General features: G+C 38.2%; 1 protein-coding gene across 2 annotated transcripts in view; it reads left to right on the forward strand.

Annotated features, from left to right (window-relative positions):
• Nucleotides 1-3,766: 3,766 nt before the first annotated feature.
• HTR7 (5-hydroxytryptamine receptor 7) overlaps nucleotides 3,767-24,160 on the forward strand; it is an 85,896-nt gene continuing 65,502 nt past the window's right edge. For both annotated transcript variants that reach the window (XM_020964174.2, XM_020964173.2), the window contains exon 1: nucleotides 3,767-4,705. In XM_020964174.2, coding sequence (XP_020819833.1) covers nucleotides 4,137-4,705 — 569 coding nt within the window. In that variant the 5' untranslated portion in view covers nucleotides 3,767-4,136. The remainder of the gene's footprint in view (nucleotides 4,706-24,160) is intronic.

Genomic DNA, 24,160 nt, shown 5'->3' on the forward strand with positions numbered 1-24,160 from the left:
CCTTTACTCATCTATCACCTTAGATACTTTAGAGAGTAATATTATTTTATAGTCTCTGATGCTCTGATAAGAGCAGCTGAGGAGCTCTGAACAGTACCTAATATTATTTATATTTGAAAGGTTATTTTCATTTAATTATTTTTTTTATTTTTGGAGGGGAAAGAGGTATGTATTTGCCTATATATATATATATATATACACACCCATATATATTATATATGTATATTAATTAATCTACTAAAACTCAAGTAGATTAAAAAAAACCATGAATTTAATTTTTATAAAAAAGTACCTTAGACCAATGAAATAAATGTGGATTCCAAATAAAAACAATCTTAATCTTACAAAATATAAAGATAAGGCAACATGGCAGGTTTTATATACCAAAGGGTATTTCTGGCAGTAAGTAATAGATTGTGAAAAAACAAAATCAAATCAAAACTAAAAAGCTCCAACCAACCTAGGATTCCAAGGTAAATTTCCATAACCAGAGTATTTCTTGTGTATGTGTGTGTGTGTGTGTGTGTGTGTGTGTGTGTGTGTGTGTGTTTCTGATGAGATGTTTTACTTTCTCTTCTATTTTTCATTCTTTTGATTTTGTTTTATGATTTCTTGGTGTCTTAGAACATCATTAACATCTTCTTTCCCAATTCCAGTTTTCAAGGAATTATTTTCTTCCTTAAGTTTTTGATTCTCTATTTCCAGTTGGTTGACTTTCTTTTCATAATTTTCTTGGATTGCTCTTATTTTTTTCTAATTTTTCCTCCATCCTCTCTTATTTTGTTTTTAAAGTCCTTTTAAAGTTCTTTTAAGAACTCTTTCTGTGCTTGGGACCATTTGACATTTCTCATTTAAAAAGGGAGTGACTTTTTTAGCTCCATTATCTTCTTCTGAATATGAACCCAGATCTTCTCTATCACCATAATAACTATCTATGGTTGGGTTCTTTTTCCTTTGCTTACTCATTTTTATTTCTTTTTTTGTTTTACTTTGCTTTTAGCCATTACTAGTGTAATCAAGTTGCAGTCTCCAGGTATGGGGAATGATGTCTCGTGCCTCAGGTCCTTCTTACTGTTATTTTCTGAGGTCTTTCTTGTGGCCCATCCTTGGGCTCTCCTCTCTACTCTTAAGCCAAGGCTAAGGCCCCCAGCCACACTCTTGCGCAAATGATCTTGCTCTCTGCGGTCTCTCTGATGGCTGCAAACTACAGCTGTCCTCTCTGCCCTGGAACTGAAACCAGGGACTTTGCTCTCCTGCAAGTGCCCACAGCCATCAGGGTTCCCACACTTTTGGTGAGAGGAGAGTTTCTAACCCCAGCTGCCCCCAGGGCTTGTTGTTTGTTCATTCTGCAGGGTTGTCCTGGATGTGTTTGCACTTCTCTCAGACTGAACTTCTGCCCTTGGAGGTCAAGTCTTTCTTATGGTCTTCTCAAGTTGTCTTAGAACAACTACTTTATGCTGATATTTTTTATTTCTGCTGCTCTATGTTCCCACTGAGGCAATGTTCTGTCATTTTTTGTTGAGGAAATTTGGAGAGCCAAAAGTTTTCTGGCTTACTCCACCATCTTCCCAGAATCCTCTCCCACTTTTTTAAATAATAAAATTAGAAATTTGAAAATAAAAATAATTCTTGGTACAGAAAGGACTGCTTCTAAATTGCTGGAGAGCTAAGCAGAATTTTTTAAAAAGATAAATATTGTATGGTTTTCAGTGTAGCCTACTTTTTTTTTTTTGGTAGCCAGACACATACCTTTAATCTCATGTGTCACTCCATATGAACTCACTTGGGGATCTCATGAGCTCCCGTGGATTCAATTATCATCTCTGTGGAGGTGATTCCAAGATCTATATGTCCAGCCCTTGTGTCTATGTTTTGATACAGTCATTCGTTTCCAAATGCCTCTTGGACATCTCAAGTTGGATGTCATGTAGGCATCTCAAACTCAATTATTTCCAGACAAAACTTATTATTTCTGCCCATCCCCCAAACTTCCATACTTCCAATCTTCTCCGGTCAAGGGCACCAACATCCTCCCAGTCACCCAGGCCCATCCAGTCATCCTTGGCTGCTCATTTTCACTCAATCAATAAACATTTATTAAGCATCTATTATGTGTCAGGCACTATGGTAAGTACTTCATTCACCCCACATAACCAAATCATTGACAAAACTTGTTTCTACCTTCATAATGTCTCTCCTATGTATCCCTATCTCTTCTCTTATGCAGCCACAACCTTAGTTCAGGACCACCATCTCTCCCTGGACTATTATAATAGTCCAGTTTTCCTACCTCAAAGTTTTTCCACTTCAATCCATTCATCACTCATCTGCCAAGCTAATTTTTCTAAAGCTTAGATCTTAATCGTTTCACCCCTCTTCTCAAAGAGTTCTTGTCTCCTTGTTACCTCCAGGATGAAATAGAAACTTCTTTGTTTGCCATGTTTTTTTTTATATATAACTGGGCCCCTTCCTACCTTTTTATTCCCTCCCTAATCCCCCCCCCATCCAGCTCCCTATTGCAGTTCCTCAAACAAGGACACCCCCCCCAACTCCATAACTTTGCACTGGCTTGTCTTCCATTCCTGTCTGTGTCTCTGTGTCTTTCTCCCTGCCTCAGTCTCTCTGTACCTGTCTCTCTCTCTTTGTCTCCTCTCCCTTCTCCCCCATAAATACACACACCCAGCTACCAGTGCCTTCCTCTGAGAAGACCTTGATCTACTCCATATGGAATGTAAGCTCCTTGAGAGCAAGGAATGGCTGTTTTCCTTTTCACCTTTCTTTGTATCCTCACATACAGACTCAGGCACAGCTTACCCTACTGAAATTCTCAACAAAATTTAAATTGATGTATAGAATCTTAGGATTTAAAGCCAGAAGACAACGCAGATAACCAAGTTCCAATCCCACACTTTGCAGATGAGGAAACTGAAGTCCAATGGGGAGAGGTAATTTACTCAAGGTGATGAAAATAGTAAGGAACATCGGGTAAAAAAAAAAAAGACACCGACTTGCCCTCAAAGTGCTTACATATTACAGACTGATGTAAGGGACTATTGTGCACAAAACATCATAGTGAAATAAGATGAAATAAATAGATAAAAAAAAGACATAGACCCGGCTCTTTCTGTTTTACTCCTTTTCTTATTCCTCTCCTCTCATTTCTGCGTGTGGGCCTTTCTTTTCTCCTGTTTTCAACCTCTCTTTCTGAAGGACACCAATATTCCACAGACACATAATTGCGTTGTCTTTATGCAATCAAGTTTTGTGCTCTTTCTTCTCAATTTTTCAGTGGGGGAGCTGAACATATAGCCTTGCTTCCCTGCCCTCTCCCACCCCCATCTGGGCCCCCACCCCAGGAAACTAAATAAAAAGGGTTTTTCCCTTGTCTGTGATAGGACTGGAGCCCACCTTCCCCAAGTGCTTTGGTCTTCCTTAATAGAAAAAAAAAAAACAACCCAAAAAACCAACGTCTCCAGCCTCGACCCAAAGGCTGCCTGCCCCCAGGCTCCAGCCCTGGTATCCCTGGGAAGGAGCTGTTCAGGATTGCGCACAAATCCCATTCTCACTTGTGAAGAGAACTGGGCAGCTTTGGGGCGGTTAGGGAGGAAAGCCTATTTTGGCTAGACTCTCCCTCCAGGGCGCTGGTTGGGGCCACTGGCTGCTGGGGGCAGGAAGAAGCGTGGCCGGCGCGGAAGGAGGCTACTGGGAGCTGGGGGGCTGGAGAGGAGAGGGGTGGGGCGGGACGGGACGCGGCAACTTCGCTCTGCAGCCACTTGGGTACTAGAAGCAGCAGCGGCGGCGGCGGCGGCGGCAGCAACAGCAGCAGCAACAGCAGCAGCAGCAGCAGCAGTAGTTGCGGGAGCTGACGACGGTCCCTAGATCTTAGCGGAACCGGGATCCTTAGGGGTGGAGAAGCACAGCCATCTAGCGCAGCCCTTCAAGCAAAGCCCCCCGAAGTGCTGGGGCTTCCGAGGCCGGGCTGAGACGCCCCCATCTTCGTCCCCCCCAATGACTGAGCTTCTGGGCTCTGGCCCTGGCCTCGGGCAGGAGGCTAAGTGAGGACCCCAGCCCAGCAGTAGCTGGAGCGCAGGGTTAGGGGAGCGCCGGAGAGGACTCCATGGGTAGCGCAGACCGACATGGTGATGGACATCAACAGCAGCGGCGGTGGTGTCTCGGACCCAAGCTACTACAGTAGCCTCCGCTCCTTCCTGCTACAGGAGGTGGGACAGGGTCTCCGCGACCTGAGCCCCGACGGCGGCGGCGGCGGCAGTGACGGGATGATCTCGGGCTCTTGGGAGCCGCGTCTGCTGCAGGTGATACAGGAGGTCACGGCCAGCCCGGAGCCAGGATTCCTCCCAGGCAACACCACCGGCTGCGGGGAGCAGATCAACTACGGCAACACCGAGAAAGTTGTGATCGGGGCCATCCTGTCCCTCATCACGCTGCTCACCATCGCGGGCAACTGTCTGGTGGTGATCTCAGTCTGCTTCGTCAAGAAGCTCCGTCAGCCCTCCAACTACCTGATAGTGTCGCTGGCCCTGGCCGACCTCTCGGTGGCTGTGGCTGTCATGCCCTTCGTCAGCGTCACGGACCTCATCGGAGGCAAGTGGATCTTCGGACACTTCTTCTGCAACGTCTTCATCGCCATGGACGTTATGTGCTGCACGGCTTCGATCATGACCCTCTGTGTGATCAGCATTGATAGGTAAGCAGAAGGCCAGCGGGAGCCTGTCCGCGCCGTCGGTCAGGAGCTACTAGAAGGTGAAAGTAAGTGCCCGCTGGTCCTTCGGGGATGCAGTCAGACACAGGCTGTGCAGTGGAGTAAGTGGATCTGGGAAGGCTGCAGGGTAGGATTGAGAAACTACAAGTGTAATAGTTTGGTTTTCCCCATTTAACACACACACACACACACACACACACACACACACACACACACACACACACACCACTTCCCTCCCTCTCCTCACCCCAACCCAAAATGAGTCCTTTCAGTTTTCCACCAGGGGTCTCTTTTTTTTTTTCAGCGCTTTCAGTACAAACAGCAGGCAGTAAATGAGTTTATTTAAAAAAAAAATAGGTCAAGAAAAGACTGCAATCCTAAACATTTGTATAATCAATCCGTCTCCAGGGACCAATCTGTACTCACTAAGCTATCATCTGGGAAATGGTGAAAGTAAAACTTTCTGAAGCTTTGGCATCAACATCACTGTTAATCTAGCATAACATTCTTCCCATTGCACTGTTGTAGTGATTGGTAGTACTGAGCTCAAGTATTACAGGTTTTCCCACTAGAAACAGAAGACTATATACTCACGACTACATCATTGGCTAAGCAGAATTTCTTGGCTCCAGCCTTATAGTGTCATTTCCCTTGTGATCATTCTCAGTGAGCTTCCCATCACTGTAAGTGTTCAAGCAAAGACTGGATGATAATCTGCTAGGGATGCTGCATGGGGGTAAGCAGTCATCCCAAAGGATCTTTAAGGAATTTTACAAAACTAAGTTTCTGTGATGCTAGAATTCTTTGGACCTAGAATAATCTTTAAAATTAGAAACATGGTGTACTGGAATCATTCATTGATTCAAACATTTATTTAGGACCTGCTATGTGCAAGGCCCTGTGTTGGGCACTGGGGGAAGTAGAGGGATAAATACAATATAGTCTCTGCAGTCATGTGCATTACATGAAGCTGTCTCACAGAGGAGATAACATGTGTATGGGGGACATATATTGTAATATGAATTAGTTGGTGACAAGTATGTAAAGAGAATTACAAGGAGGGAAGGATGGTCTTTTGGCCCCCAAATAATTTAGCGTCAAGATATAATTGTTTTCTTAGAACTGCATTTGCTTTTGTTAGTACAGGGCTTGGTATATAGTAGGTGCTTAATAAATGTTTGTCAATTAAAAAAACTGCTGTAAACTAATTTTGTGCTTTTAAAGTATTTTTTTTCGTGAGGAAGGACATTAAATGCTATTAATTAGAACTGCTTTTTACTTAAGTCTGGGTGAACCCTTAAAATTGTCAGAACTATAAGTATTTGAGAAATAAGTTGATGCCTTTATAGCTCCTTTGGGATCTTATGCTTTATGATGATTTCTCTCATTTTTGTTTTAAAAAATAAAGTTCCTTATCTGTTATTGATACTGGACACATTTTAGTTATGTTAAGCTTGCCCAAGGTTTATAATTACCAAATAAGGAGAAAGATAGAAAAGGGTATCTTTTATAGAAAAAATGAGTTCTGTAGTTAGGAAACTAGATTTAGGGAAAAAACCCTTTTTCCCATTTTATAATTATAGTAGAAGCTTCTGATAGAAAAAAAGCAATTATTTTAAGAGTATTGCACACACTTGAAATTTAGCTTCCGGCTTGGAATATAAAGTTTTGAATTGCTATAGTTAAGAATGATAAGACACATATGAGTATATGGTATCAACTGTGGTAACAGTATTGACTGCTGCTCCAAAAGATAATGAATTCTAAGGGCACTAGCTTGACAACTGTACTGGCCAAAAAAAATTATCGGTAAGACTGAGTCCCCTTAAAGGTAATTGAAGTACAATCAGATATAAAAAATTAATCCAGTAAATGCTGTGCTTGTAATCTTTTTTCATTACATAATTGGTAAAAAGCTATGCACTCATCTCATTATCTATATGCAGCAGTAACACTATTTCTTCTTTTGGCACAACCAGTTGATGTTTGGAGCATCCTCTGAGTGCTATACTAACCAAAGATATTCTTCACTCAATATGCAGGTGCAACTTTTGGCATTAACAAGAATGTAGTTCGCTAGAGAGGAGCTTGGCTCTCCTTAGCATATCCTCTGATGTATTCTTGTGTCATTGGGCATCTGAAGTCTTCTGTTCATGGCATGAGCTGATGCTCCAAACAGAGATGAGCTGGCACCCCACAGATGGGAGGCAGCCTTTTCCATAGGGAATTTTGACTAAAAATTGTTGGCTACCCTTTTTGAATCTGACGATTCTGACTTTAGTTGAGCCTGAGGGATTGATGAAATCAGAAGAGTCAAACTGCTTATTTTCTTGGACTGCACTGGGTGGAAAATGTAAAAATGCTCTTTTCTTCCTTGAGATAAATTATTTCTAAACGGAGTATTTTTCAAAGGTTTCTATCACCTACTTGTTAGAAAAATGGTAGTTGATAGGAAACAGTCTATAAAATAGAAATCTGAGGAAAATACATCACTTAAACAGTATGTTGTAATACAGAGATAATGAAGCTGCCACTTTCTTTTCAAATTCATGGATGAATTGCCTTTTGATTCCTTCCTCCTCCCTTTTTTGTGCCTTTTATGCCTTAAGTAATGGTCTCTGAGGGCTTCTGGCCTAAACAACAGGACTCAAGTGAGAACAGATAGAAGATAATTCCCATTATGTGTGTATTGATTAATATATGTATATATAAATATATTATATCTATAACATAATATAATTATATATAGAATTTATTTAGTTGCAGGGCTTGGAATCTAATGAGCTCTGCTGTTGATTCTTCCTGGCTGTATAGTCATGAACAAGTCACAACCTCTCCGAATTTCAGTTTCCTCAGCTGTAAAATGGAGATAATAATGCCTGTAGTACTTGTGTCTCAGGGTTTTTGTGAGGATCAAATAAAGTAATGTGTGGAAAGCTTGCTCTGCAAGCTTGAAAACATTATGTAAATGTCAAATCTTAAAGCATTCTCCATCCTACAAACAGACGTTCTAAGAAATTCAAAGATACTTTTACAAGAACACAATCTTTCTGGGAATATTCCTCACCTGCTGAAGAGCAAACATACTCCACTAATTCTGCTTTAAACTCAGTTCCCCCCTACCCCTAGACCTCTCTTATAAATTAGAAAGACTGATTCTAGGTTTACCATTGGCTTGACAAGCCATATATAGCAGGTATTCCTTAACCTGGTGTCTGTGAACTTGCTTTGCTTTCTCCCATATTTTGATAACTGTATTTCGATATAATTGATTTCCTTGGCTAGCCTACATATTTTGTTTTATGCATTTAAAAACATTATTCTGATAAGGAATCCATAGAAGTCTATCAGACTGCTGGAGGGGTCCACCATACACATACACACACACACACACACACACACACAGATTATGAACCCCTGTCATAGAGACCCAAAGCATCTCCCCTGAATGGAATTTCTGATCCTAAAGTGGGCAGATTGAAAACATTTGCTGGTATTTTTTTTCTACATGCATTTTGATTCTAGAAATAGGATGAGCAAAAGAACCTGATTATTTTAGTTTTATCCGGAACAAATAATTTCCAGTTTCATAAGCAGTCCTTCATGTATTAGAGGCACAGTTGAGTAATGAGTGACAGAGATCCTACCCAAGTCCAGAAGACCTAGGCTGAGTTCTCTCTCTGACACATGCTAGCTATATGACCATAGGCAAGTGATTTAATTTCTCCAGGTATCCAGGAAGTCTTCTAAGACTATTAATTACAGAGGAATTGCTATTCTGCATAGGTGGATTCCCCAGAGATGAAATACTACCAACTCCCCACCTCCCCTTCTGCTCCCCCCCCAACTCCCAGCATTCCTTGTGTTTTCATTGTTACAAGTTTCTGATCTAATTTGGAAAAGCTGTCTTGACCTTTGGAATATGCAGTTTTATGTGGTAATGGACTTGAGCTGATGCCTCTCTCTGGGCTTTCTTGGAAGCCAGGTACTGTGAGTCATTCACTTGGATTATTGTTTTGAGTTCTGGTGTTTCTGTTCACTGTCCTACTGTGCTCTGCTGGGCAGTGAGCTCCGTAAGATAGCCTTTCTTTTCCAATTTAATTGTCCATATGCACCTTCAAAATGAATTTTCAGCTTGTACACACATTTTTAGAGAAACAGAAACTTGTTAAAGCAGCAGTATAGGATAGGCTATTGAGAAGAGGGAACAAAAGAAAAATAGTTACAGAATCAGCAGGTGACTGTGATGTCGAGGAAGGGTCATTGGATTTAGAGTCTGAAGGCCTCGAGTCCTAACTTCTACTTACTGTGTGACCTGAGGCAAATCACAATATCATCTTTAAAATGCCTCTCTGGGCCTCAGACACTCCATCTGAAAAATGGGAACAATAATTCTTGCACTATCTACCTAACTGGGTAATTGTGGTGAAAGGGATTTGGGAACTCTAAAGCACTAAACAGATATAAAATACTGCTACTACTACCATCAACCCCATAGGGCTTTATGAGATTAGAGTCAGGTAGTATTTATATAGCCCCAGGTGAGTTGTGAAAAGCTACACAAATGCATCTGTTATTATTTGGCCTCTGTTGTATTATCATGCATGTTATCAAAAAGGTTAATGGATTTAAAGTCAGATGGGAATTTGGAGGTCATTTATTTAGACCAGCTTCTCTTTTTACAGAAAAGGAAACTGAGGCTTAGTGAAGTAAAACGAATTGTCCAATAGTACACTCAGGTCATGAATTGGGATTAGAGCTAATTCAAATCACTCTAGACCAGAGGCGAAACTCGGTCAGTAAGCAACAAACACGTGGGCTGAAACAGATTAAAAATGTAGTTGGAAAATTTTTCAATAAAATAAATAAAAATAGAATACAGCATAGTTAATGTTGATTTGTGGTTTTCTAAGTCAATATGTGTCTAGCAGGGAGCCTTTTCTATTTGAGTTTGACACTATTGGTCTAGATCATTAGGTTTGGAAAGCTCTTTTTTAATGACTGGGTCGTAGAATCATAGTCTTAGGGTTGGAAGGGATCATGGCAGTTACATAGTCTGATTCTTCCATTATTTGATGGATGAGGAACTGAGGCCCAAATCGTTGAGGGACTTCATTGCTAGTCCAGTACCCTTAGTTTATTGAATGAAACTGAAATCCACAGAGGGTCAGTTACTTCCCCAGTATCATTTGCCTAATTCATTTTAGACTCAGGACTAGAGGCAAGATCTCTTGTCTCTCAGTGCGGCACATTTTCCTTTCTGTCTCACTGGATTTAATGGTAACAGGCCAAGTTGACATATCAAAAAATCGTAATTCATACAAAACATCCTTCGCTCCAAAATTATCTGGGCAGAGGATCCAGTGTCTCAAGGTAGATCCATGTCTAGTGTCTGCTAGACTACCTCTGAAAAGGGTGTGGATTCATAGATTCCCTTTTATTATTGACCAATTACTGACACAGGTAGACACATCTTATCTAAAATAAAGCCTAACAACTATGTAAGAGAAGTTCAGATGAAATGCTGGGTCAGGCCCGAGAGAATGGGAAGAATAGCACAAAGAAAGGCATGAGGTGATAAAAGATTTTTTTCCCCCCAGTCCATTTGGAGTTTTCTTGGCAGAGGTACTGGAGTGGTTTGCCATTTTCTTCTCCAGCTCATTTTACAGATGAGGAAACTGAGGCAAACAGGGTTAAGGAACTTGCCTGAGGTCACACCAGCTGTAAGTGTCTGAGGCAAGATTTGAACTCACAAAGATGAGTCTTCCTAACTCCAGGCCTGCCACTGTATCCACTTTGTCACCTAGCTGCCTTTCCAGGTCTAAATTGCCATGGTCTAATAACTGGTCTTCTGACTCTAGCCTCTGTTTCCTCCTCCAGTCCACCCTGCATATTGTTGCCAGATTTGTCTTAAAACACCACTTTGAGTTGGTCTTCGCCCCTTCAGAAACCTTCAGAGGCTCTCCATTGCCTGCAGGACAAAGCACAGACTCAGTAGACTGGCATTTAAGGACAGTCTGGCCTTAATCTACCACATGAGCCTTATTTGTAGTACTCCTCCAGAGCCCTTCACTTTAGCCAAATTGGTTCACTCTCTCTCTCTGAATAAAGACCCTTGTACTTTCTTACTTCAGTACATTTGCTCCCATCTTTCCTAGAGCCTTTAGTATTTAGATTTTTGGAATTTAGGATATTTCTTAGAATCATTAGAACTGGAAGGGTATTAGAGATAATTTTGTTCAAGCCTTTATTTCCCCATCCTGGAATGCCTTTCCCATTTGAATTTTAACCATCCTTCAAAACATAGCTCAGATCCTACCTGTTCCATCATTCTGGAGATCAGTTTTCTCTCTCTCACTTTTGAACTCCTGTAGCACTTTCTATTTATGTGGGGCAGGTAGGTGGCACCAATAGTGCATAGAGTGCTGGGTGTGGTCTTCCTGAGTTCAAATTTGACCTCACACACTGTGTGACCTTTAGCAAGTCACTTAACCCTATTTGCTTCAGTTTCCACATCTGTAAAATGAGCTGGAGGAGGAAATAGCAAACCACTCCAGTATCTTTGCTAAGAAAACTTGAACAGGATCACAAGGAGTCAGCCATGACTGAACAACAACAAAGCACTTACTATTTATACCCTCAGTCTGACAGCACATGCTTCCTATCCACAGCTCTTTTATCATTATCTTCCACAGTTTTTGTCAATTTCATGGCTTAACTATTTAGGTGTTTATATCTCATCTCAAATTCTAAGCTCTTTGAGGGCATGGTTAGTATCTTTTTGTGCCTTAAATCCCTCCCTTACACACTTAGCACAACATTGGAATCACTCAATAAGAAGTATTTTATTTAGTTGGCTAATTTGATAAAAGGAGGAGCACGATGGGTTTGGGAGGTAGGAGCAATTTTGACTAGAGGAGGGAACTCTACTGGGATGTAAAAAGAGAGGAGGAGAACCAGCTAGAGTGGGAAATACGTTGATGAAGTATCTAGTAGACTGAAGAGTTTAGATTTTTTTCCCTGATAAATAAAAAGAAATCACAGGTTCCTGAACAGAGGAATGACATGATGAAAACAGTGTTTGTGGAAAAAAGTCCTGAATTGTGTGTAGGATGAATTAGAAATAGGAGACTTGAGACAAGAACATTAGGTTGGAGGCTTTTGTGGTAACCCACGAATTGATAAGTTCTTGTGTGGTGACTGTAAAAGTGGAATAGAAAGGATAAGATATTAGAGAGGATGGCTTGGCAAGACTTGGTGACCTATTGAGCACAAGGAAAAAAATAACCCTAAGTTCTTTTTTTTAATTAAAATATTTTCACTTCCAAACTCCCTTCTTCCATTCCCTCCTGCCCATTGAGAAAGCAAGAAGTATGATACAGTATTATACATATGAAGTCATGCTAAACATTTCTGCATTTGCCATGTTCTGAGGGAAAAAGAGAAAGAAAAATAAATAAGAAAAAATGTTTCATTCTGTACCCTGAGTCTATCAGTTCTTGATCTGGAGGTGAGTAACCCTTTATATCACAAATCCTCTGAGGTTGTGGTAGATCAATGTGGTGATCAACATTGATCAATTACTTATTCTTTCACAGCTGATTATCTTTATACTATTGTTGTTACTGTATAAATTATTCTCCTGATCCTGTTCACTTCACTTTGTATCAGTTCATATAAGTCTTCTCAGGTTTTTCTGAAGGCATACCCTTCATCATTTCTAAGAGTATAGTAGTGTTCTATCCCATTTATATACTATGACTTATTCAGCCATTATCCAATTGATGGCCGTGTCCTCAGTTTCCAATTCTTTAGAAGACAGAGTTGCTATAAATATTCTTGTTTGTAGGGGTGCTTTTTTCTTTTTCTTTGATCTCCTTGGGGTATATAAACTTTGTAGCAGTATCGCTGAGTTAAAGAGTACACACAGTTTAATAGCCTTTTGGATATTCTTCCAAATTGTACTCCAGAATGGTTGGAGCAGTTCACAGTTCCATCAACAATGCATTAATGTACTTAATATCCCACATTCCCTTCAACATTTGTCATTTTTGTTTTGTGTGATCTTAGACAATCTGATAGATATGAGGTAGTACCTAAAAAGTTGTTTTAATTTTCATTTCTCGAATTATTAGTAATTTAGAGCACTTTTCAAATAATTGTTGATGGCTTTGATTTCTTCCTCTGAAAACCACCAGTTCATATCCTTTATTTATTTATCAGTTGGGGAATGGCTTACATTTTAACAAATTTGGTTCAGTTCTCTCTATATTTGAGAAATGAGACCTTTATCAGAGAAATTTGCTATAAAATTTTCACTTGGTTTCTTGCTTTTCTTCTAATTTTGGTAAAATTGTTTTTGTTCATGTGAAAATTTTTAAATTTTATGTAATCAAAATGATCTATTTTATCACCTATAAATCTCTCTATATCTTGTTTTGTCATGAACTCTTCCCCTGTTCATAGATCTGACAGGTATTTTCTTGCATGCTCTCTTAATTTGCTGATGATATCTAAATCATGTACCCATTTTGACCTTATCTTGCTATGTGGCGTGGGATATTGATCTATGCCTGGTTTCTGCCAGCCCACTTTACAATTTTCCCAGAAGTTTTTATTGTTCTTGCCCCAAAAGTTGGGCTTTTGGGGTTTGTAAAATACTAGGCTATTGTGCTCATTTGCTTCTGTATATTATTGTATACCAGATGTGTTCCATGCATCAACCATACTTTTTCTTATCCAGTACCAAATTGTGTTGGTGAATATAGCTTTGTAATATAGTTTGAGATCTGGGACTGATAGGCTCCCTTCCTTCATGTTTTTTTCATTGGATCCCTTGATAGATACCTTTTCTTCCCCATGAATTTTGCTGTTTTTTTTTCTAGCTCTATAAAGCAATTCTTTGGTAGTTTGATTGGTATGACACTGAATAAGTAAGAGAATTTAGGTAGCACTGTGATTTTTATTATATTGGTTCAGCCTACCCATGAGCAATGAATATATCTCCAGTAATTTAGGCCTGTCTTTATTAGTGTGAAGTGTTTTGTAATTGTGTTCACATAGTTCCTATGTGTCTGGGCAACTAGACTCCCAAGTATTTTATGCTTTCTATAGTAATTTTAAATGGAATTTCTCCTTCTATCTCTTCCTGCTGTATTTTTTTTGGTAATATATAGGAATATTGATTACCCAGTGGGTTCATTTTATATCTTGCAATTTTGCTAAAGGTGTTAATTGTTTTGCCTAGTTTTTAGTTGACTCTCTAGGGTTCTTTAAGCAAACCATTGTATCATTTGCAAAAAGTGATAATTTCCTTGTTACTTCTGCTTATTTCTTTGATTTCTTTTCTTGTCTAATTGCTATAACTAACATTTCTAGTACAATATTGAATCATAATGATGATAATAGACATCTTTGTTTCACCCCTGATCTTATCGGAAAGGCTTTTAGTTTATCCCTATTACAGATAATGATTGCACTTGGTTTTAGATAGATACTACTTATCATTTTAAGAAAAGCTCAATTTATTCCTATGCTTTTTAGTGTTTTTTTAAAAATAGGAATCATTATTGCACTTTCAAAAGCTTTTTCTGTCTCTATTGAGTTAGTCATATGATTTTTGTTGTTTTTGTTATTGATATGGTCAATTGTGCTTTTATTGAACCAGCCCTGCATTTCTAGTATAAATCCAATCAGGTCATAGTTTATGATCTTTGTAATCTCCTTCCTAGTATTCTATTTAATTATTTTTTTGTGTGTATGCCAATATTCATTAGGGAAATTAGTTAATAGCTTTCTTTCCCCATTTTTGCTCTTCCTGGTTTTAAGTATTAAAACCGTATTTTGGTAGAACTCTTTTTTTTAACCTATTTTTTGAAACAGTTTATATAATATTGGAATTAATTGTTCTTTAAATGTTTTGTAGAATTCATTTATAATTCCATCTGGCCTTGTTTCTGTTCCCCATTCCCACTCCCCCATATTCCTCTCTCTACCCCAGGAGCTCATTGATGGCTTGTTCAATTTCTTTTTATAAGATGAGGCTATTTAAGTATTCTATTTCCTCTTCTGTTAATTTGGGCAATTTGTATTCTTGTAAATATTCATCCATTTAATTTAGATCATCAGTTTTATTGGTATATAGTTGGGCAGAATAGCTCCTAATAATTGCTTTAATTTCATTTTCATTGGTTGTGCATTTAGTTTTTATTTTTGATACTAGCAATTGGGCTTTCTTCTTTCTTTTTTAAAAAATCATATTAACCAATGGTTTATCTATTTATTGTCCGCCCTCCAAAAAACCAGCTCCTAGTTTTATTTCTTAGTACATTTTTTTTTAACTTTCAATTTTTTTAATGTCTCATTTGATTTTCAGGATTTCTATTTTGGTGTTTAATTGGGAATTATAAACTTGTTCTTTCCCTAGTTTTTTAGTTGTGTGCCCAATTCAGTGATTTGGCCTCTCTCTTTTATTAATGTAAGTTTCTAGAGGTGTAAATTTTCCCCTAAGTACTGCATTGGTTGCATCCTGCAAATGTTGGTACATTGTTGCATTGTCATTATCTTTGATGAAATTATTGATTGTTTCTATGACTTGTTCTTTGACCTACCTTTTCTTTAGGATTATTCAGCCTCTAATTAATTTTTAATTTATTCTTTAAAGGCCCTTTATTAAATGTAAATGTGAATTTAATATGTCTGCTTTTATGCATTTGTTTGTGAGCTTTTAAGGTCCCAATACATGGCCAGTTTTTGTGAAGCTACCATGTACAGTGTCTGAGAACTGATTTGAACTCAGGTCATCCTGACTCATGGCTCAGTGTTCTATCCATTGCACCATCTTGCTGCCCTTTGTTGACCTTGGGCACGAAAAGATTTTATCTGGATATTGGGTAACTTAATACCACTTTGCAATTGTATGGTAGTTTTAGTTTTTATCAAAGTACTTCCATAGTTTTTAGCTCTTGGAGAGTCAAAGAGCCTAAAAATACAATATAGTCTATCAAATATTTTTTAAACAACCTGTCCTTTGAATTATCTGAGTTTTTGTTGTAATCTTAAAGAATTTCAGAGTTGGAAGGGATTTAGCTCTATTCTCACTTGTTACCCAACACAAGAATCTCTTCTCTAGTAACCTTGACAGATGGTCATTAAGCCATAACTCTAATACCTGGGCATGGAAAAAGGGCAGGCGAAGACATGGGCTCTGATTCTTTCTTTGACACTTAACTACTTGTGTGATCTTGGGAAAACTACTTCACCTCCTTGTAATTCAGCTTACTCTCCTGTAAAATGAGAAGATTGGACTAAATGACCTCTAGGTCCTCACCTGCTGTAAATCTGTGACCCTGTGATTTAAATGGGGGCTCTCACTGTCTCCAAAGTGGTTCTTCCATGGTTGTACAGCTCTTGTTAGAAATTCCCCTTTCTGTCACTCCCTCTCATTGGTTCTAGTTCTTCTCTCTGGAGCTACGTGAACTAACCATACTCACGTACATTAAACTGAATTTGCACCGACTTTCAAATAACTCTTTTTAGTTACATTTTTAACCTCCATGAGAGTGTAAGTGTGGTGGTTCCCAACCCGTTGGCTGCAAAACCACAGTAATTTCTGGGGTCCATGGAATTATTGCAAGAGGCTTATGAATTCATATATGCACTAGGCATATATGTCATTCCAACTTTTATTTAACTCCAGTAAAATATAGTGTGACTCAGTATAATAAACAAACATTTCTCATCTAGACTGAATAAATAAGGCCTTGAACATAAGTTCAATAGTATCTTTCAAATGTATATGGATGCTACTGAAAGCATGGCAAAATGGATAGACGGTCAACCTTAGAGTCAGGAAGATGTGGGTTCAGTCCTATCTCTTGAATATACAAGCTACATGTCCATTGTCAATTCACTCAACCCCTTAGTGCCCAAGCATCTCTCTCAAAGCTATAAATGAGAGATTTATTGATCTTCATTAGTTTAGGGAATTTCTAGAGTAGGAGTTCTTCTTCTCATCCCATTCATGATATCACAAATCTAGAACAAAAAAAATGTAGATGCTGGTGAGATTAATATGATACAGATTCATTTTAAAGAATCCATAGTAGCTTTTTGTCATTAGTATTTCTTCAATCAATGAATATGAAAGCTGCAACTGCTGTCGTGTAAGGCTCTATGATGTTAAATATAAGTCTTTATACTCAAACAGGTTGGGAACCATTGGTGGAAAGAGCACTAGCCTGGGAGAACTATGTTATGGTCCCAGCTCTGTCACTTACTCTATGTTAGTCACTCACTCTATGATCTTGGAAGAGTCTTTAGCTATCTCTTGGGCTTAGCTTCCTTATCAAGAAAATGAAGAAGTTAATTTAGATGATTTCTAAGTTTATTTCTAGCTTTAAAAGTCTATGATGGAGAAAAATTGTGGTTAATTTATGGTCATTCTTCTGCTTTGCCTTCCTAATTCCTACATCCTTGGCCTGATGGCTGATACTTTGCACTTCTGAGATACTTTCAAGACTCCCTAGATCTCCAACTCTTGACTTGCTCTTGACTCCTGTCTTGACTCTTGGCTTCATCCTTGCTTTGCTGGCTCCAGATATATGCCCAGCCTTCTCTCAGTCCTGACCTCCTAGACTACTCTGACCCTGTTCCTACTTATATCTTTGTGTTACAAAAAAAAAAAGTTTACTTGGGAAACAAAATGAGGCTCAGGAGATTGGGGAGATGTAGAATCAGAGCCAAGGGAAATGGATGGTATTTATGGGATAATTCCATCAATCTGTGGCCACCTGATGAGTCACCCTCCTGTGCTATACAAATGTGCAGAGCAATGGTGTTAGCAATGTGTTTTGTGTGGCTAAATTATTAGTAGTTTAGCACTAGGAATTGGCTTACTGTCATCATCAGTGCTATGGTGCAGGATGAAAATGGAGAGGAAAGCAAATAAAACTTCCTAAACCACTCATTTATTGTAATTTTCAATGAATAAAAATATTTGGCAACAGAGACATTTGATTTAGGAAATGTAGGGACAAGTGCATACTGTTCATATTGTGGGTGTGTAAAAATTGGTGGATGCTAATAAAACAAAAGCTTTTGGCTGAAGGCTCTGGTGCTGTGTACTCAGGAGATGTTTTTTATGGGATAAAATTAAACAACTTCAAGAATAAACTTATTATGTGCCTTCCATGGGCCAGAGCATTATCTATGGTGCTGCAGGGAGAAAATACATGGCCCATGTCCACATGGAGCTCACAGTTTAATAAAGAGATTTATGAGAGATATGCAGATAATACTAAATGATATCGAGAATAGAGAAGTGTCAGTGAAGTGCTAAATGGTTCAAATAAGGGTGGGTGGGTGGGTGCAGCAAAGTCATTATCTACTGGCAGTTGGGGAAGGTAAGAATTCATTAGCTTGGAGGGGTTGGGAAGGGATGGCATTTCTGATATAAGGAAGAATGGAAACAAAGGCATGGAGGCTGGAGAGTTTAGGACCAGTATGTAAAATGGGGAATAGTTTTGTCTGGCTGGAGCATAGAGAATATGGAAAAGAATCCTATGAAATCAAGTTGGAAAAGGAGATTTTGAAGGGACTTTCGGACTTTCCCAAGGAGTTTGAATTTTACATCACATATGAAAGAGTCATTCAAAGGTTTTGAGCAGAGGAATGATATGACCAGATCTATGTCTATGGAAGTTAAATTTGTTGGTAGTGTGTAAGCTGGATTGGAGAGAGTTCTGCTTGTAGGTGCAAAGGTCTGATTAGAGAATATTACAATAGATTAGGTGGGGTAAAAGAATAATGTTCAGCATTTCAGCCATTGCCTTTGCATTTCTTAGGATACAATGGGGGTTTAGTTCACAGAACTCTAAACTTCCACTGATAATAATGTCAGACATAGAATATCATCTCCTGAGCATCAGGTAGTATTTTCTGATTTAATCCAAATGTGAATCCTTGGCTAATTAATAATTATTCTTGGTTCCCTGTTAATGTTCACCTGTAATAATAATAACCCTTACTTCTGTAGTGTTTTATAATTTCCAAAGTGCTTTATTAACAATAAAGTAGGTAATGCAGATTATTATTTACATTTCACAAGGGAGAATGCTGGGGATCAGAGAGAGGAAATGATTTGACTCAGATTACATAGCTAGCAAATGGCAAGACTGAAACTGAAACCTTGGTTTCCTGATGCCAAAGAAAGTAGTCTTTCTACTACACCATGCTCTTTCTTCTGATGTTTGTGCTGATTTAAAAAAAAAACTTAAAATACTATATTTATCTGAATAGAAATGCATATGTCTTATTTAGAAATGATTGGAAAATTTATCATGATTGGTTCTTTTAGAAGGTAGTAAGATTCTCTGTCACTGAAGGTGTTTAAGAGGAGGTTGGGTGATCATTTAGTCAGTCAATAAACATTTCTTAAGCCCCTACTATGTTAGGCACTGTGCTAAATACTGGAAATAAAAAAAAAAGGAAAGACAATCTCTGCCTTCAAGGTGTTTACAATCTAGTAGGGGAAAATGACACATAAAAGGAAGCTGAAAAGGGGGAAGGGTAAGGTGAGGAAAGGGCGTGAGGGAGAAATCCAAAGGAATTCTGTCAAGTGGGGAAAGGAGGAGATGGCTGGCTTGGGAGCCTTCCTTAATTAGAGGTTCTGGGAGGAACTCTCCATCTCTACCTTTTCTAGGCAAAGGAAAGAATGGGCCCCAGGGGGTGGGGGAAGGGAGACTGATGAGGTATGAGTTCCAGGGATGGAGTGATTCTGGAGGATGCTAAAGTTGCTGGGACTTGATGGCCAAGTCCAGAGGAGTGCAGCATGATCTCTTGTTGAAAGGGTTGATGAGGGAAGTTCTGCTTACATATGGGTTGAGCTAGATGATTTTAGAGTTTCCTTCCAGTTTTGAGATGCCCTGACTCTATAAGTGTTTTTGAAAGTGATTTATAAACTGTAATATACCTATGATTTTGTTCATGTTAGGACTCTCTTCCCCAATCCATACCTCAACTCATTTCTAACATTGCTTTAGCCTGAATTTCAGAGAGGTTAAGTGACTTTACTGTGATCAGGAAGCTAACACGTGTCTGAGGCAAGACCTGAACATAGATCTCTCTGACTTCAAATCTAGTAGTCTCTCCTCTCCACTGGGCTGCCTTTCCTATGGAATAATATTTATCATTATGGTAGGTGATCCACAGATAAGCAAAATTGTTGAAAAAAATTCACAGTAGCCTCATAGATGTGGTTTTATGGTGCAACATAGGCTGATTGCTTTTTGCTATATGCATTCCTTCTGTGGCTTTTGATGGCTGCTGAAGCAGGTGGATGCATGGATTTTTGCACTCAGGGCTTATAATACATGTGTGTATATTTATGAGTCTTTTTTTATGTGTGGCGGGAGGTTAAGGTAAGAAAGTATGTGGATGGTTTGGGTAAGACCTTGCTCCAGTAACAGCCAGCACCTTGGTGGGGTGACGAGGTCAGCACCTGCATAGACTGGCACATTACAAGAGAATCCCAAAGTTGGAAAGGGCCTCAGAAGCTGGCTAGTCCAATCTATTCTGTAGATGGAGCCTTAGTATAGACATGTCCTCTACAAACTTCCTTATGTGCTCGCGCAGCCTCTGCCTCACTGCTGTGTGATCCTGGGCAACTCCATGAATCTCCCTGAGCTCCGATTTCTTCTTAGAGACTTGTAGTGTGTGCCTTGCAGTGAGGACTGCCTCAACAAAAGTGCCTTGGAAGCCTCAAAGGGAAATAAAAAGGAGAGGTAGTGATGGTGATGGTGATGGATGACTGTTAATCTTGGATGCAGTTCATTTCTCTTTTGGACAACTTTATTGGTTAAGCCTTCCCCTCCCCCCCTTTTCCAAGACAAAATCTGACTCTCTGCTACTTCTACCCATTTCTCCCAGTTCTTTCCTCTGGGACCAAGCAGAATAAGACTAATCCTTCTTCCACGTGACAGCTTTGCAAATACTTGAAAACAGATGTCATGTTCTTCCTATGTCATTTCATCTCTAGGATAAACATTCCCAGTTTCTTCAACAGATCCTTGTAGTCCCATTTAGCATCCTTGTTTTGTTCCCCTTAATGTGTTCCACCATCTTCAATGCCTTACTAAAACATGATGTTCTAGAACTTAACACAAAAACACCAGATATGGTCTGATGAAGGCAAAATAGATTACAAAATATTCTGTTTTGTACACTATTTCTCTCTTAATACAGCTGAGGGTCACCAAAATGATCCATCAGAATGTAGGCTCCTTGATGGCAAAGACCACATCTTTGTCTCATCCCGGTGTATAGCCCAGTGCCTGGCACATTGTAAGCATTTAATATATGCTTATTAATTGACCAAAGTTGTTGAGATTTTGTTGTTATTGTTGTTTTGTTTTGTTTTTGCTACTATGACATGTTGTTGACTCAAATTGAGCTTCCAAACACAAAACCCCCAAATCCTTTCATATGAATTATTTTCTAGCTAAGCTTCTCTGATTGTGTGTATGTTAGGTTGATTTTTGAAACCCAAATATAGCATTTTACATTTTTCTGTATTAAACTTAATTTTACTTTTAGCACTTATCACCTCTTCTTGGACTGTTGAAGTAGCCTTCTAATTAGTCTCTTCCTAAAGTCTCTCCCTGGTCCAGTCTTTCTTTTACTCTAAAGTGTAGCTCTGATCATGTTAACCCCTGCTCAATTTCCTCCAAGATTAAATATAAACACCTTTATTTGACATTTCAAGCTCTTTATAACCTAGCTTCTTTTTTCCTTTAATTATTTTTATTTATTTCATTAGCTATTTCTCAACTACATGTAGATATTTTAAACAATCATTTAAAAAAATTTTGAGTTTCAAATTCTGTCTTTCCTTCCTGACCTTCCTCCCTCCTTGAAAAGTTAAGCAATTTGATTTCAGTTATTCATGAGGTCATGCAAAACATATTTCCATATTAGCCATGTTGCAAAAGAAAACAGAAACAAAATAAAACAATAAAAATAAAGATAGTAAAAAGAAGTATGCTTCAAACTGCACTCAGAGTTCATCAGTTCTCTCTCTGGAGGTGGATAGCATTTTTCGTCATGGCTCCTTGGGAATTGTCTTGGATTATTGTCTTATCAGGGTAACTAAATCTCTCACAGCTGATCATTGTTACAATGCTCTCCTGGTTCTGCTCACTTCATTTTGCATGAGTTCATATAAATCTTCCCAGGTTTTTCTGAAACCATCTTGCTAGTCATTTCTTATAACATAGTAATATTACATCAGAATCATATACCACAACTTGTTCAGCTATTCCTCAATTAATGGGCATCCCCTCAGTTTCCAATTCTTTGCCTGCACAAAAAGAGCTGCTATAAATACTTTTGTATAAGTAAGTCCTTTTCCTTTCTCTTTGATATCTTTGGCATGTAGACCTAATAGTGGTATTGCTGGGTCAAAGTATATGTACAGTTTTATAGTCCTTTGGGTGTAGTTCCAAATTATTCTCCAGAATGTTTGGACTAATTATTCACAATTCTACCAGTAGTGCATTAGTGTCCCAATTTTTTCATAACACCTCCAGCATTTGTCATTTTCCTTTTCTGTCATGTTAGCCAATCTGGTAGGTATCTCGGAATAGTTTTAATTCGTATTTCTCTAATCAGTAGTGACTTAGAGGTTTTTTTTTCCATGTGACTATAGATAGCTTTGATTTCTTCTTCTGAAGACTGCCTGTTCATATCCTTTGACCACTTATCAACTGGAGAATGGCTCTTATTGTCATAAATTAGGCTCAATTCCCTATATGTTTGAGAAATTAGGCCTTTTGCAGAGAAACTTGCTACAAATCTCCCCCTCCCAGATTCCTGTTTTCCTTTCAATTTTGGCTGCATTGATTTTGTTAGTGTGAACATTTTTAAATTTTATGTAATCAAAATTATCTGTTTTACTTCCCATAATCCTCTCTACCATTTGTTTGATAATAAGCTCTTCCCTTAGCCATAGATATGACAGGTTCATTTTTCCATGCTCCCCTAATTTACTTAAGATATCACCCTTTACGTCTGCATCATTTATCCATTTTGACCTTATCTAGATATACAGTGTGAGATGTTGGTCTATGCCTAGTTTATGCCAAACTGTTTTCAAGTTTTCCCAGCAATTTTTGTCAACTGTTGAGTTCTTAACCCCAAAGTTTGGATCTTTGGGTTTACTGAACACTAGATTACTATAGCTGTTTAGTACTGTGTGTTGTGTACATAATCGATTACACTGATCCAACACTCTCTTTCTTAGCTGGTACCAAATTGTTTTCATGATTACTGTTTTGTAATACAGTTTGAAATCTAGAACTGCCAGGCTACTTTCCTTCACATTTTTTTTCATGATTCCCTTAATATTCTTTGCTTTTTGTTCTTCCAGATGAATTTTGCTATTATTTTTTCTATCTCTATGAAGTAATTCTTTGGTAGCTTGATTCATATGGAACTGAATAAGTAAATTAACTTAGGTAGAATTGCGATTTTTATTATCTTGGCTTGGTCTGCCTATGAGCAATTAATATTTCTTTAGTTGTTTAGATCTGTCTTTATTTCTGTGAAAAGTGTTTTGTAACTGTGTTCATATAATACCTGGGTCTCTTTTGGCAAATAGACTACCAAGTATTTTATATTGTCTGCAGTTAATTTGAATGGAATTTTTCTTTTTATCTATTCCAACTGGGTTTTGTTGGTAGTGTATCAAAATGCTGATAATTTATGTGGGTTTATTTTGTATACTGCAACTTTGCTAAAGTCATTAATTGTTTCAACTAGTTTTTTAGTTGATTCTAGAGTTCTTTAAATATACCATCATTTCATCTGTGAAAGAGTGAGTTTTGTTTCCTCATTACTTATTTTTACATATTTTATATATGTTTCTACTCTTATTGCTATAGCTAGCATTTCTAGTACAATGTTGAATAATAGTAGTGATAGTGGATATTCTTGCTTCACTCCTGATTTCATTGGGAAAGCTTTAAGTTATCCCCATTACAGATAATGTTTCTCTTGGTTTTAGGTAGATGCTACTTATCATTTTAAGAGAGACTCCATGTATTTTTATGCTTCCTAGAGTTTTTTTAAAAATAAGAATGTATGTTGTATTTTGTCAAAGGCTTTTTCTGCATCTATTGATATAATCATATTATTTTTGTTGTTGTTATTGATATGCTGAATTATGCTGATAGTTTTCCTAATATTTAACCAGTCCGACATTCCTGCTATAAATCCCACCTGATCATAGAGTATGATCCTTGTGATATATTGTTGTAATCTGCTTGCTAATGTTTTATTTAAACATTTTTCATGTCAATATTCATTAAGGAAATTGTTCTATAGTTTTCTTTCTCTGTTTTTGCTCTCCTTAGTTTAGGTATCAAAACCATATTTGTGTCATAA

The sequence above is a fragment of the Phascolarctos cinereus genome, unplaced genomic scaffold (assembly GCF_003287225.1).
Source record: "Phascolarctos cinereus isolate Bilbo 61053 unplaced genomic scaffold, phaCin_HiC Scaffold_3;HRSCAF=262, whole genome shotgun sequence".
In the NCBI taxonomy this organism is placed as follows: Eukaryota; Metazoa; Chordata; class Mammalia; order Diprotodontia; family Phascolarctidae; genus Phascolarctos; species Phascolarctos cinereus.